The sequence below is a fragment of the Neophocaena asiaeorientalis genome, unplaced genomic scaffold (genome assembly GCF_003031525.2).
Source record: "Neophocaena asiaeorientalis asiaeorientalis breed wild unplaced genomic scaffold, Neophocaena_asiaeorientalis_V1.1 scaffold152, whole genome shotgun sequence".
NCBI lineage: Eukaryota > Metazoa > Chordata > Mammalia > Artiodactyla > Phocoenidae > Neophocaena > Neophocaena asiaeorientalis.
Genome location: NW_020185338.1, coordinates 2,584,367 through 2,599,120, shown reverse-complemented (window position 1 = coordinate 2,599,120; position 14,754 = coordinate 2,584,367). Strand labels below are relative to the sequence as shown.

The window sequence follows — 14,754 nt, the reverse complement described above, 5'->3', positions numbered from 1 at the left end:
AAGGCAAAGCTTTCTGTGTGCTCCATGTTCTGCTTGGCGGCGGGAATCCTGGTCTCCAGATGGAACGTGGGGTGAATTTGTGTGTGTTCTCCTGGCTAGATTGAGTCAGTATGTCCAGGAGGAGGTCCAGGGATTACCCAGACCTGGGGAGGACCCCCGTGGGTAAGTCTAGTCCAGAACCTGTAATCAAGATGTAATTGTCATAAGCCTAGTGAATGTCCAGTCGCAGATGCCTGTTTACAAAGCTAGCTCATAAGTTAGGCTGAAAGGAAATGTTCTTTTCCAAAAGTGCTTTTTATAGTCATCTAGGGGAAAGGGGATAAATTTATAAGCCCCATTAATCAGAGGACTCTTAGAAATATTGTAAAAAGACTCAGTTTACAAATACAAATGCTGCCAAAGCATGCAGAGGTAATTTTCTGTTTTCTCAGGCACTCCCGCACTAATTCAGAACCTTTGAATGATGTATTCCCTTCAAGATGTATTTTAGGTTTGTTTATGAGTATTGTAGCAAATTGTCCATGTTTATACATAATATATGTAGTTCATCATTAGAGTTTCTTTGAATTCAGTAACCAAACACTTCTCCTTATAGACTGCTTTTCTGAATTGCCCGTGACTTCTTTTCTTCCCCCCATCCAGTTTAACTACTGCTTTGATGTGGACTGGCTCGTAAAACAGTATCCACCAGAGTTCAGGTGAGTTCCACAGAGTGATGGATGACATCATAACTGTACTTCAGCCTTAAAACACAATATTTGTGTTTCTCAGGCAGCTGCCGTGCATCTTCTTTGAATATTTCTTTTGGAACTATTGAAATCATAAAAACGTTAAGTTATACTGGGAAAACAGCATTTTTTGATATATTCTAACTAATGGCAAGACTTCCTAATACAGATTTTAGCGTGTCCTTCTGTTCTGTCCAGAAGTAGATTAGGACAAATTTCAACCCAAATAAAAGAATTATAGGTCCAATGTTAATATGAAGGAAAAGGTCACTGCCACCTGCGTTCTCGACCTATAAGCATGCCATGCTTCACTGGGCACATCAGTGCTGTTCTTTTTTTGAGACTCTCTTGTTTCACAAGTGAATTTTCACGTAGCTTAGGAGTTAATGCAGGGGTCATAGGGCCTTCCCTTACCCAGATTATGGAAGTGATGGGTTTCCAGTCTGTCTGCCTCATATTAGGCAGTGCAAACCAAATAAATATGGCATCCCATGGTGACATGGCATCTGTCCCATTTCTAACACATGGACGTGGCAGAATCCCATAACAGCAGGTAAGGTGGAGGAATACACATGCAGGAGAATGGTTATCAGGGTCCTCAAAGTCCATGGTGCATTTAGCACGTCAGATTGTGGGAAGCTTCATTATTAATAATAGATAAAATGCTGGGAGTTCCCTGGCAGTCCAGTGGTTAGTACTCAGTGCTTTCATTGCTGTGGCCCAGGTTCATTCCCTGGTTGGGGAACTAAGATCCTGCAAGCCACGAGGCACAGCCAAAAATAATACTAATAGATAAAATACTGTTGAAATTTCCCAAGCAGCTTTGGCACTCAAGGGCTCATATTTGACCTGTAACAGGTAAGATTAGTTTCAGCTGCATGTAACAGAAAAGTAGAAATAACAGTGGCTTAAACAGGAGAGGAAATAATTTCACCAACCTATTCAAAGTATTGGATGATGGCCACCCACATTAGGGAGGGCGATCTGCTTTGTTGAGCCACCGATTCAAATGGTCATCTCCTCCGCAAGCACCCTCACAGACACACCCAGAAATAATGTGTTTTTTTTTTTTTTTTTTTTTGCAGTACACGGGCCTCTCACTGTTGTGGCCTCTCCCGTTGCGGAGCACAGGCTCCGGACGCGCAGGCTCAGCGGCCATGGCTCACGGGCCCAGCCGCTCCGCGGCATGTGGGATCTTCCCAGACCGGGGCACGAACCCGTGTCCCCTGCATTGGCAGTGGACTCCCAACCACTGTGCCACCAGGGAAGCCCCAGAAGTAATGTTTTATCTGGACGCCCTTGGCCCAATCAAGTTGACACACAAAATTACCCATCGCACTGCCTTTTTGTGATAGTTTTTAGAACACCAGTAAATCTGAAGTAATTAATGAGGACTTCAGCTTCTGTCAATAATGTTTAATCTTTTATTTTTTAAAAAGACCTGATAATCTGATAACAGGAATCGTTTCTAGGTACCACATGCATGATTATCTCTTACATTATTCTCTGTACTGTGTTTCTAGTTGTAAAATAGAAAATTTTTTCCAAATAGAAACAAACCGGGAAGGTGTGTTTCTTAGTTTTATTTTACCTGACATGTTAGAATAAAGCTATCAGGTTTAGGGGTTAGGAATCAGCCCTGGATGTGCGTTTTCTGTCCTGGTTTTTTTTGTTTGTTTGTTTTGTTTTTTTTGCAGTACGCGGGCCTCTCACTGTTGCGGCCTCTCCCGTTGCGGAGCACAGGCTCCGGACGCGCAGGCTCAGCGGCCATGGCTCACGGGCCCAGCCGCTCCGCGGCATGTGGGATCTTCCCGGACCGGGGCACGAACCCGTGTCCCCCGCATCGGCAGGTGGACTCTCAACCACTGCGCCACCAGGGAAGCCCCTGTCCTGTTTCTTTTTAGTTGAGTGTGGTCCCTTCACGTGTGGCAGAGAATCATTCTGCATGTGATTGATGATTGTGGAAGTTGTTCATCTTGCTTGATGGAGAAAAATCCAATTTTTGTTTTGTTGGGAGAGCTTATAAAGGTATATTGATTTCTAAGGCTTATCTCGCTTTGAATTAACCAGAGTAGATCATGGTTCCTTTAAAAGCCCTTTTAATCTATTCCTGCAGAATGTTTTTATATTGTCCTTTTGAATTTAAAAATAGGGCATTTTCAATGTGCATTGGGCTCTGTTGCATTGAAATATCACCACCTATTAGTGAAACTACATGCTGTGGGCCTGGGCCCCTTCACTTGTATTCTGGGCATCTGGTGCAGGACCTTGCTCACAGTAGGGGTTTAACATATGGCTAGTGAGGAAGTGGTCTATTGTTTGGGCCAAGAGAAGGGAAAGAAAAGAGCATCATACTAGACAACAATGATTGTATATCTTTTAGTCTATCTGAATTTAAATATATTAACACAGAGCTGATGATGTGCCCTTTTGGACCAAAGAAGATAATTACTCGAGGACCTTCTTGAGTCACAACCCCTCCAGGTCACAGCAGAGCTTCAGGCTCAGGCCACAGGGCTCCATTATAAAGGTAACCAGTTACCGAAGGTTAGCCGGTCCATGTCCTGTGCTGGCCCCCTACTTAGTCACCACACAGGCCAGAAACAGATGTCGGTGGTCAGCGACCCTTAACTGGGTGCAGTTCAGCTTCATGAATGATGGATTTTAAATACTCCTGCTCTCTTTTTCAGGAAGAAACCAATCCTGCTCGTGCATGGCGACAAACGCGAAGCAAAAGCTCACCTACATGCCCAGGCAAAGCCTTATGAAAACATTGCCCTCTGCCAGGTACGGTACTCATTGCCCTTCGAGATCATGCTTAGTCTGAGAGTTGGAAGGAAATTGAGACCTTGAGTCTATCCACCCACCTAATGCAGGAATCCTCTCTCCAGCATCACCAACAGACATCTCTCCAGCCTTGGCTTAAACGCTTCCTGAGGTAGCTCATCCTATTTGTGGGTACCCCTCATGGTTGAAAGATTTTCCTTTATGTTAACCTGATATCTCTGTAATTAGTCAGGGTTCTCCAGAGAAACAGAACCAATAAGGGTGTGTATGTGTGTGTGTGTGTGTGTCTGTGTGTGTGTGTCTGTGTCTCTGTGTGTGTGTGTGTGTCTGTGTGTAGACAGAGATTTATTTTCAAAGAACTGGCTCACGTGATTGTGGAGGGTGGCAAGTCCAAAATCTGCAGGGCAGGCTGGAGACCCCAAGAAGCACTGATGTTGCATTTTGAGGCCAAAGACCGACTGGAGACTCATTCCCTCTTCCTGCAGGGAATCAGTCTTTTTTTAATTTCCTTTCCACTTTTCAACAGACTGACTGAGGCTCACAAACATTCTGGAGGGTAATCTCCTTTACTCAAAGTCCACTGATTGAAACGTTAATCTCCTCAAAAAATACCTTCACGGCAACATCTGACCAAATATCTGGGTGCTGTGGCCTAGCCAGGTTGACACACACAGTCTTCTTCCTCTGCCTTCTACGTTGGTCCTAATTTTCCCGCTCTGGAGCCACATAGACTGAATCTCCTTGCACATGTCAGTGATTCTCGTATCTGAAGTCATCTATTTTGTCCCCCTAGTTTTCTCGTTCAGGTTCAAGCGTTCACTTTCTTCAGTTGTACCTGGTATATCAAGGGTTCCCTATCTTTCCCCAACCTGCCAGCCCTCTGGTTGTATCTATTTTGTCCATGTCCCTGTGGAAACGGAGGTTCCAGCATTATTGAGCAGGTTTTTTGGATTCAATTCAGTGGCAGCTTCTTTCTCTGAAGGCAGCTTAAAACTGGTAGTTTTTATTGTGACATTAGCTGCCATTGACATTTCACCCATAGCCCTTAGTTCTTTTTCACAAGAATCACTCAATACTGGAGAGACCCATAGATCGATCAGAAGCAGACCTGTTAGAAAACTACCTTGTGAGTTGTATGCTGCGTGTGATCCTAGTCCGATGAGGGGCGTTAAGTGGTCTCGGAACAGGCTTGGTTTGCTGGGACCAAAGCAGAGAAGAGGCGAGAAGGCTGTTTCTTTATATATTCCCATAATTTTGTCCTGATACTTTCCAGTCAGTTCATGGAAATTCAGTGTGACCAGTGAGTCTTGGAGTTTCCTTAGGACTCCTTGTTTTAGCCTCCACGTCTGAAAGGATCTTTTCATGTGTGACATTTTGTGTAAGAAGCAGGCACACTGGGCGGGGAGGGGAGGCAAGGGGGTAGCATGGAATTCAGAAAATGTTAACATTTATCATTTCCTTCCTGTGGTGGTTCTGAAGTGGCTGGTGTAATATTCACCTCTTCCTGTTTGAGCAAGTTGGTCAGTCCATTCGTGAGCAGCTTGATGAATGAGTCTTTCATGGCCCTTTTCTCTCCGGGCCAATAGCTTAGTGAAACTGGCTCAGGATTTCTGCTCTTGGCGTACAGAGGCAAGAGTGAATTACATAGAACCTAGTTATTTTTCTTTTCCGTTTTCCTTCTAACATCCTTTTTCCTCCATCCATACAAGGTAAAAGAATTCCAACTCACGTTTTATCACTTCTTCTAGCTATAGAATATTATCTGTGTGTGTATGTGTATATTTTTAAAGATTAAAACAGTGAGAAATCTCAACCTGATCCATTTTAAACCCGTCTCACACCATTTTCCTGTGATGTAACTCACTGTACTTTATGTAGTTGGAATTTTAAATTATTCCATCTCTTTATCCATCCTGTTTGCAGCTCACCTTCTACATAGGATATGCCTTTGCTTAGCAGTTGCCTAAAATCCCCTTGTTTTGCATTTGTTTCCAAAAACAGAAGAGGTTAAACTGCAGTAGGATAGCACTTATCAGACTAATAGTGGGCAGAAAATAAAATAACACGGGAATCCTGAAAAACAGCAATAAAATCAATGGAAATACAAAGTGTTTTTCAAATGTACTGAAAAGTTTAGGAGAGGTGGTGGCATGCCTAGTGGCGTGCTTCAGGCCAGCCACTAGAGGGCGTAACGAGCCCTGTCTTCCAAACCTTGTGTGAAGAGCCTCCGTAAGCTCCCAGCTCTAGTCTGAGGGACATGGTGATTGCCCCATCCTGACTTATTGAAATACCTTTATATCTTGTCTTTAAAATGAATTTTTGAATTTCTTTTAGCAACGTAGTGTCACTTGACTAAGCTGGGTCACGTTAAGTCAAAGAATAAGTGGATGCTGACACTTTTCCCATTTTGCACACCTGGTGGTCCAGGTTCAGACTTCCTGGGTTCTGTCCCAGCTCTCTGCCCGCTAGCTGTGTCATTCTGGGCCCATCACTTAACCACTTAAAGCCTCATTTCTTCATCTTTAAAATGAATTACTAATACTGTATCTCATAGGGTTATTGGGCAAAGAATTTGGTGCATTTGCCAAAAAGAAGCACCCATTAAATATTATCTGTTGAAATTATTATCATCCTTGCTTTTGTGCTTAGACTTGCCCAAAAGCCCACAACAAATCACAAAACTAAACTCAGAAGCCAAGTATTTTGACCATTGCTTTTTCTGAGCTAAATATCAATTTACAGAGTGGCAGCCTTTGTTCTAATTTTGTAATTTAAAGATGTGAAACACTGGGATTAGCATATACACACTACTATATAAAAAATAGATAACCAACAAGGAGCTACTGTATGGCACAGGGAACTATACTCAGTATTTTGTAGTAACCTATAAGGGAAAAGAATCTGAAAAAGAATCGAGATATATACGTATCAATATAACTGAATCACTTTGCTGTACACCTGAAACTAACACAACATTGCGTTAATTTTTTTTTTTAAAGAAAGACATGAAATGCACTTTCCTGCTCACTCTTCTGTGACCAGTCCACACAAACGTGTGCCAGTTTGTGAGCAGCCCGAACACTGAGTTTACAAGAGCAGTGAACTTGGCCATCTGTCCGTGAGCATCCCCAAGACGGGCTATGTCATTCTCACCTGTGTATTCCAGTTGCCTATCGCTGCCCCCAGCAGACAGGCCCACCTGTGGAGAGTGGGCAGGGGGGCGCTTTGATTTTAATAGCACTTGATTCCATTTATAGAGTGCTTACCCCGTGCAGCTCCTTTTCCTAAGCGTTTTATGTGTACTTCTCTCATTTATTCCTAACAACTCCCTGAATCTCCTAACAGTACCCTCATTTCAAAGAGTAGAAAAATGAGGCATAGAGATTCAAGTATTTTCCGAGGCATAGAGATTCAAGTATTTTCCAAAGTCCTACATAGTTGTGAAGACAGGATTTGTGTCCATACACAGAATTCCTAGCTGGTAAACTATTCTTGACATCTCTATTTATTTTAACTTTTTCATCTTGAGGCCTAACCAAGGTCTTGCTATACCGGATTTTAGATAAAATGTTTTACTTCCCCACCTACCCCCCCATTTGTTTGTAAAGATATCATTTTAAAACATGAAAAATGGATTTAATATATTTATTTTCAGCATCTTCTGTGTTATAAATGTAAGAAAACCTTTAATATCATAATGTCTCAATACTGCCACCACTTTCAATGTTTCTTTTAAATATGCTTTGAAAACTGTGTGTGTATTTCTGTATAAGCCAAATATCTAATTTTAAAACGTTGCATAGAGTCTCGTTTGTTTTTACTAGTTTTCTGGCTTCTAAGGAAATTAGGCTTCTCACTTCTAATTAGTGTAATTAAAATGCAGTATGTGTTGAATCATTCTGGGTAATGAAAAAGAAGTTTTTAAAAAAATGAACCTCACTGGATGCTATTCTAAAAGCTGTTTTGAATCTAAAAACAATAAATGCTGGAGAGGGTGTAGAGGAAAGGGAACCCTCATACACTGTTGGTGGGAATGTAAATTGATACAGCCACTATGGAGAACAGTATGGAGGTTCCTTAAAAAACTAAAAATAGAACTACCATACGACCCAGCAATCCCACTACTGGGCATATACCCTGAGAAAACCATAATTCAAAAAGAGTCATGTACCAAAATGTTCATTGCGGCTCTATTTACAATAGCCAGGACGTGGAAGCAACCTAAGTGTCCATCAACAGATGAATGGATAAAGAAGATGTGGTACATATATACAATGGAATATTACTCAGCCATAAAAAGAAACAAAACTGAGTTATTTGTAGTGAGGTGGATGTTGGAGGGTGGGAGGGAGGGAGACGCAAGAGGGAAGAGATATGGGGATATATGTATATGTATAACTGATTCACTTTGTTATAAAGCAGAAACTAACACACCACTGTAAAGCAACTATACTCCAATAAAAATGTTAAAAAAAAGATTAAAAAATAAAAACTGTTTTGGCGATCAAGGGCTTGTCCACTAGAGGGCAGTAACAACTTTAAAAACAAAAAAAAGTTGACCTGAATCTTTTCTAATTTAATTTTCAATAGATAGAGATATTATTGAGTTTTTAAAAAACAAGTAACTTGACCTCTTTTTTATCCTAGGCAAAGTTGGATATTGCATTTGGAACACACCACACGTAAGCAATTTTTATGAAATGGGGAGGGGAGGATATGAGTTTAATAGATCAAAGGATGCTCTTCAGAAATCGCCCTTAGAGGGACTCACATGTGATGATTTTGCTGGGGGAAAAGCTATCACTTAGGAAGCAGAGGAAAAGGAGTTGTTTCTGAACAGCCTTAAGACCAAGTACCAGGATTCTGGCTCGACATGAAAGTCTGAATCTGTGATGCGGTTTCTGCTTTCTCTTGAGGGCGTTCATTATAGCCAACTGAGGGGGATAGATTGTGGTCCGCGGTTACGCATGACTGTACGTGCGGTAGTCACATGCCTATGGATTCCACCACTTTAAAGAGGGTCTTGTGAATTTCATAAGATTCTGAGTTGCATCAAATAGAATATTGTTGGGTCAACTGTGCTGTGATTGAAAGAAAAACTGTTTTACAAGAAATTGTCATCTTGAGAGGCTGGTACCTGTCCCTGCTTCAAGACATCTCAGAAAATTCTCTTAGGATAATTTCTGAGACATTGCAAACAACAGACAGGAGAAACTTTTCTCTTACTTCCTACTTGATACATATCAGCTTGACTCCCGTTTTATTTGAGTCTTACTGTTTAATGGAGCCATTTTACATAATTGTTCTGTAGCTGAGAAAAGAATAAGACATGGTTGCCTCGATTTCAGTATTTTTGTAAATCATATTTCTCTAGAAATATGTCACACTCAAAAGAGTGACAAAGGGCTTCCCTGGTGGCGCAGTGGTTGAGAGTCTGCCTGCCGATGCAGGGGACACGGGTTCGTGCCCCGGTCCGGGAAGATCCCACATGCCGCGGAGCTGCTGGGCCCGTGAGCCATGGCCGCTGAGCCTGCGCGTCCAGAGCCTGTGCTCCACAACGGGAGAGGCCACAACAGTGAGAGGCCCGCATACGGCAAAAAAAAAAAAAAGAGTGACAAAGCCTTATCTTTCTTCTAGACCAGCAGTGGAAACAGGTAGCCTGCTGCTTCAGGCATGTCCCTTTGGGTATCTGTCCCTAAGGCAACAGGGAATCTCATGGGAGGAAGTGTTTGCCCCGAGTCTTTCAGTGACCACTGTTTTCCTGATACTATGCCAAAAACGAGGGCATACGTTCATCATTCTCTTTGTAAGCTTAAAGCTACATTTTGCCAGTCTGTCTCCAGAAAGGAACCAGAGCAGAAAGCACTGAACCACTTTGTGAAAGGATACCTATCAAGCATACATTATCTGGTCTTAGGTGCTCTTGTGTAAATGTTGCTGCATTTACCAAGCACCCCTAATTGGTAACTTTAGTGTAATGGAGGGTTGTTGAGAGTGACCTCAAGCACCTACCTAGCTGGAGTATCAGGCACAGAGCTCACAGAATGCTAATTTCAGCAAAGGATACAAAATAGCACTGAATAGGCCGAGTCAGAATCTTAGGCTCCTATAGCTGCACCACCGTGGGAGACGCTGATGGGCGGCAGTAGTAGTCAGCCGTCCTGGGAGAGATTCTGCAGTAAAGCGTCGCACCAGATGGATCCTTGTCCCCCGCCCTTAGCTGGAACCCTAGCCTAAATACCTTACTGATTCCAGAATACATTGAGCAAACCCTGTTTTGGATCCTGGGCATGATTTGCTAGACCTGCAGAGCGGGGTTCCTGTGCAGAGCACATGTTCTGTGCCTGCAGCCAGCATTTCTTGGGCACTTTCACGCTGCACTTAATATGCTAGCGAGTCATAGGAGAGCCTGGGTCAGGGGAGGGACTGAGTGCCGGGCCGGCCCAGATCTGACACAGTGGCATTTGAGGGGGATGGAGCTATCCTTTTTTTTTTTTTTTTTAATGCTATTCAAAAAATTACTTGGTCCTTTGTCTTCATTTTATAGACTAGAGGCCCCAAGTAGGTAGGCAGTTTTCCTCCAGCCAGTGTTGGGAGACAGGACTAGAACTGCTTATTTTTGCTTAAGTTCTTAATTTACTTTTGTTGTTTCCTCACTGCTAAAATTAAACCTGTTTCCTTTGGCGCGCGCACGCACACACAGGTACACACACGCGCGCGCGCTTTGCAAGCCCATTCTTCCTTCGCCTCCAGCACATGCATTTTGCAGGTTAAACCCAGCAGAGTTCCTCATTCACAGTTGAAAGTGCCTAGGGAAGTACTGATAGACCCTTTCCGCACTCTGTAGTATGTGTGTAGTTTACATTTTGTTAAAATGCCAGTATTTTGTAGGAGATTGAACTCATGCCTTGAAATAACTTTCAGTTGTTCATTTTAAAATATTTTAAGAGTTATTCATTAAATATCTATTATATTCTTGAAGCACAGCTCAAGGGGATGTAAAGTGTTTTAAGACATAGTGGCTTTTGTCCTTCCAGCTTTTAGTCTTTGGGTGAGAGAGGCAAGACAAACACATGAGCTAGGAAAGAAGGAAAGCCTTCCAGCTCCTGGTGACAGGTGTGAACACGTCCCCCGCCTCCCCCAACAGAGTGGAGCTGCCACAGTAACTCTGAAGGAGTCTCTGGGGTCACACTTGCGTCAGCTGGCGGGTGCTGACCATGTACTACTTGCGGCCCCATCCCCCAGGAGCTCATGGTCCTCTTAGAGACAGTGAAAGTGCTCCATCCCTGCTTCCAGGATGCTGTGCAGTCCCGGGGCTTATCTCATAGTGCTTTAGAATGCTGAAGCTCTTTGGTGGCCTCCAAAGCTGGAAGCAAAGGCACCTCCCACGGCCCTGAGAATCCACAGGGGGAGGGAAGCGTCAGATCTGGCTGTGCAGCCCGGAGCAGACTACAGGATGAGTCTCTCTCCTCTTCGGGCTGTAGCAGGGCCCCCCTCCGTGTGACCCACTCCTGCCCCAGTAGCATGAAGTAGCTGCGGCCTGTCCAGCCCAAGGGAAGCCGTGCACAGCGAGAGGAGGATCCAACACGTGTGATCCAAATAAGCGCTGCTTCCGGTTCACGTGGGGAGCTGGGTAGTCCCCATGAGCTCTCCTAGCCACGGATTCTGCAGTTGTAAAATGGGAATGATAGCGCCTCCTCTGGATTGGGTGGCATTCTGTGCACTAGCATTCTGTGTGGCTTCTAAAGCAGTGCCTGGTACATAAATGCTCCACAGACATTAGCTTGCCTCCGCCCTGTGCAGGAACAGCTTCACATAGGGGAAATGTCCCTTCTGCCACCCCCGTAGCTTAATAGATAATACGCAGGTTAGTATTCTTCAGGGAAGACCTCATTTCTTTATATGTTTTATCCATTTTTAACTCTGACCCTATTGGGACATGCCATTTTGTCTATGAAAAGATTAATGTGACTCCCCTTAGATTAGTTCTCAATGCTATTTGATAGGATTCACTGACATTAGTGCATGATTTTCCTATTAATTGATACCTTAACTAATGGAAATATTTGTCAAAGTTAAATCATGAATTCGTAACTGGCTTATTCTTAATTACAGTCAGCTACTAACGTGGCAACAGCGTACGTAAATTTGCCCAGATTTCAGGGAGCACATCTCATACGTGGAGAGAAGATTGGCTCAACAGCTGTCATTTCTCCAGCTTCGCATTAATTTACTATTTGCCAGCTTGGGTTAAATTCTCGTTCTGGCAAGAGCTAAATTTCATCCTCTGTATAGTCTTTTCCGTACTTTTTAATGCTTATAACCCCATTCGGTCGAGATAGTATTTGGGATGTTGTTTACTTGAGAGAACCAGTGGTTCATTTTTTTCCCACGTGTAAACTGACTTCCATCAGTAAATGTTAAGTAGCATTTTGGCCTCCATAGAAATAAGGTAGAGTTACTGCCTTGAGTGAATCTCTAGTTGGGGGAGAGAGAATTTAGGTTCCTGAAATAATTAGAAAACCATCGGGAGGCCAAGAACCATCCGAAAGTAGATGGCAAAGTGAAGCAAGGCATGGAAGCAGTAGAGGGAATGTACACCTGGAGTGTTTTACATTTAACAAAACATGTACTGCATTTCATTCTCACATCAGCCCTATGAAGTGAACACGGGGTTGATCCTTTATGCCACAAGTGAGAAGCCGAGGCTCAGGGGACATGGAACGACTCAGAGATATTAAATGACTTACGTAGGGTCCTATGGCTTCTAACTGATGAACACTGGTACTTAGGTCTTCCAGCTTCGGATGGAAAGCTCTTATCTGTCCTGTTCCCTCCCTCTCACTGGAATTAAACTAAGAGAAATAATCTGATGACTGGGGAAGCCCCATGGGAAAGAAGGGAATCTCTAGGGCTGATTTGAGTAAAGGGAGAAGAAAAGGGAAGACTTACCTCAAGCCCAGGTACACGCTGGTGACAAGTCTGGCGTCTATAGAGTATGAAGAAAGATCAGTCTCTTGAAAGTGAAGCATCTTTCAAACTTAAACTGCAACCCACAGTAGGAAATGTGTTTGTCATTTCAGTCTGCTGCACCTGTCTGTACTGATAAGTGCTGAAACCAGAGTTTCACGAACCAGCACTTAAATATATGCAATATACTCGGGAGTTTCTAATTTATTCTGTTGCAGTTTTTTTTTAATGCGAGGTAGCCACAGCGTAGCAAGAGGTTGTGACCATACTCTGAAAACACTGGACAAGAAGATTCCTGTTGTCCCTGATAGTAATGGGTGATGCTGAATAGATAATAAGGAGCCAGACTACAGTGTGGGGAGGGGTTTAAAGTGCCAGGGCTGGCCACGTGGAGCAAAAGTTCATTTACCACCAAATACTCAGCATTTTGGAAGGTGGTTTTCCACTTGTCACTTAAGCAGACTTTGATAACAATGATGTATGGAAGAAAAGAAGACTAAATGTTCAAAATTGGGATAATGTAATAAGAGTTTAAAGAATTCCTTTAGCTATTGCATTTGCATTAGAAAGGTATTATGAGAGTACCGTTAATGCTTTTTGATCCTTTTTCTGTTTTTAAAGGAAAATGATGCTACTGCTATACGAAGAAGGCCTCCGGGTTGTCATACACACCTCCAACCTCATTCACGCCGACTGGCACCAGAAAACACAAGGGTTTGTAGGGTTCCGTTCATTTCTTCGTAGTCACTGTGTGTGCTGAGAAAGGTCAAAAGCGAGAACATTTGATTTATTCTTTTTCTCCTGTTTTTTAATTGTGAAAAAACCCAGAATTATGGCATAGAAAAGAGACACATGCAAAAAAAAGTGATAGTATTCTTTTACTACCTCCCCCCAGTTCCTCTCTTGAGGTAGCCGGTGTTAACCGTTTAACACATAATCATCCATAACTGCCTTTATTATACCTGTAAACATACGTATTTATACACCGTAGTTTTTTTCTAGTTTTGACAAAATGGCATCATACATACACTCTACAGCCAAGTAGATCCAAGGATCTGAGGCAGGAAAGAGGATGAAAAATGAAAGGCTTGGACCTATTATTTTTCCATTAAGACCCTCCTGATAACTTTCTTGGTCCTCACTTACTCCTGCATCCACTTGTACTTGCCACTTCCCAACAGGTACCAAAAGAAAACTTGGGGGTTGATTGTACACTAAAAATGTCCCCACACCCCCAGTCAGTTTAGTTTCCCATAAAACAAATCTAAACGGCTGTCTTTTTAGAGCCTGTAACATGGTTGTGAATCTCCAAAAGAATTGAACATGAAGGTTTTTCATGGCTTTATTTTATTTTATTTTTTTAATTACTAACCCTTTGTCCTTGGTGCATATATACCAGATCTAGGTTTTGATCTCCTAAGAGAAGTTTAGGTTTATTTTTAGGGATTTTAGGGACTTGTTCAAATCGTTTCACCCTTTGTTCTCCTTCCCGATAAGGCTTCATTATGACCAGCCTTAATTTCGCTTTCTTTCACTTAAGCTAGTCTGCATGTCTCTGTTTTCCTGTGTTAGAAGGAACTCACCCTTTCAAGGTTCGAGTATCTTCCCCTGCATCTTCCTCCTCATTCCCTCGCTCATACCATTGCCCAGCCTGGGCTAGAGCCCTATTCTGGGACTCTGACTGAACCCAAGTTAGACCTTCAGTTGAGCTGAGACAGAGAACCTCCCAGCCCCCATCCTCTGGGCCTGCTGGACCTGAGTGGGCCGGGCAGCATCACAGCTGCCTCTTCCCTCACACAGCCTTTCCCTGAGCCAGGTGTGTGTCGTCCTCTCTTCACTCCCCTTCCCCACCATAGAAGGTGGCTTGATCCCCTGTCCCCACTGCCTGATGGTTTTCCTACAAACATGTTCTAGTTTCCAAGTGTCCCCACTTAAGATATGCTTCTCAAAATGCAGCAGCGTTCTGACGGGTTCAGGGTCTCGGGGATGGACTGTCTCTAAGAGCCTCAGCCGCGGTGCTTTTTTTTTTTTAACCTCTTTATTGGAGTATAATTGCTTTACAATGGTGTGTTAGTTTCTGCTTTATAACAAAGTGAATCAGTTATACGTATGTTCCCATATCTCTTCCCTCTTGCATCTCCCTCCCTCCCACCCTCCCTATCCCACCCCTCTAGGTGGTCACAAACCACTGAGCTGATCTTCCTGTGCTATGCGGCTGCTTCCCACTAGCTATCTGTTTTACGTTTGGTAGTGTATATATGTCCATGCC

At 43.2% G+C, this 14,754-nt stretch overlaps 1 protein-coding gene across 4 annotated transcripts in view; it reads left to right on the top strand.

Moving 5' to 3' along the window:
* The window catches only part of TDP1 (tyrosyl-DNA phosphodiesterase 1), a 75,324-nt gene that overhangs the window by 9,154 nt on the left and 51,416 nt on the right, over positions 1-14,754 (top strand). For all 4 annotated transcript variants that reach the window (XM_024736357.1, XM_024736360.1, XM_024736358.1 and 1 more), the window contains 4 exons: positions 643-698; positions 3,419-3,515; positions 8,163-8,197; positions 13,107-13,199. In XM_024736357.1, coding sequence (XP_024592125.1) covers positions 643-698; positions 3,419-3,515; positions 8,163-8,197; positions 13,107-13,199 — 281 coding nt within the window. The remainder of the gene's footprint in view (positions 1-642; positions 699-3,418; positions 3,516-8,162; positions 8,198-13,106; positions 13,200-14,754) is intronic.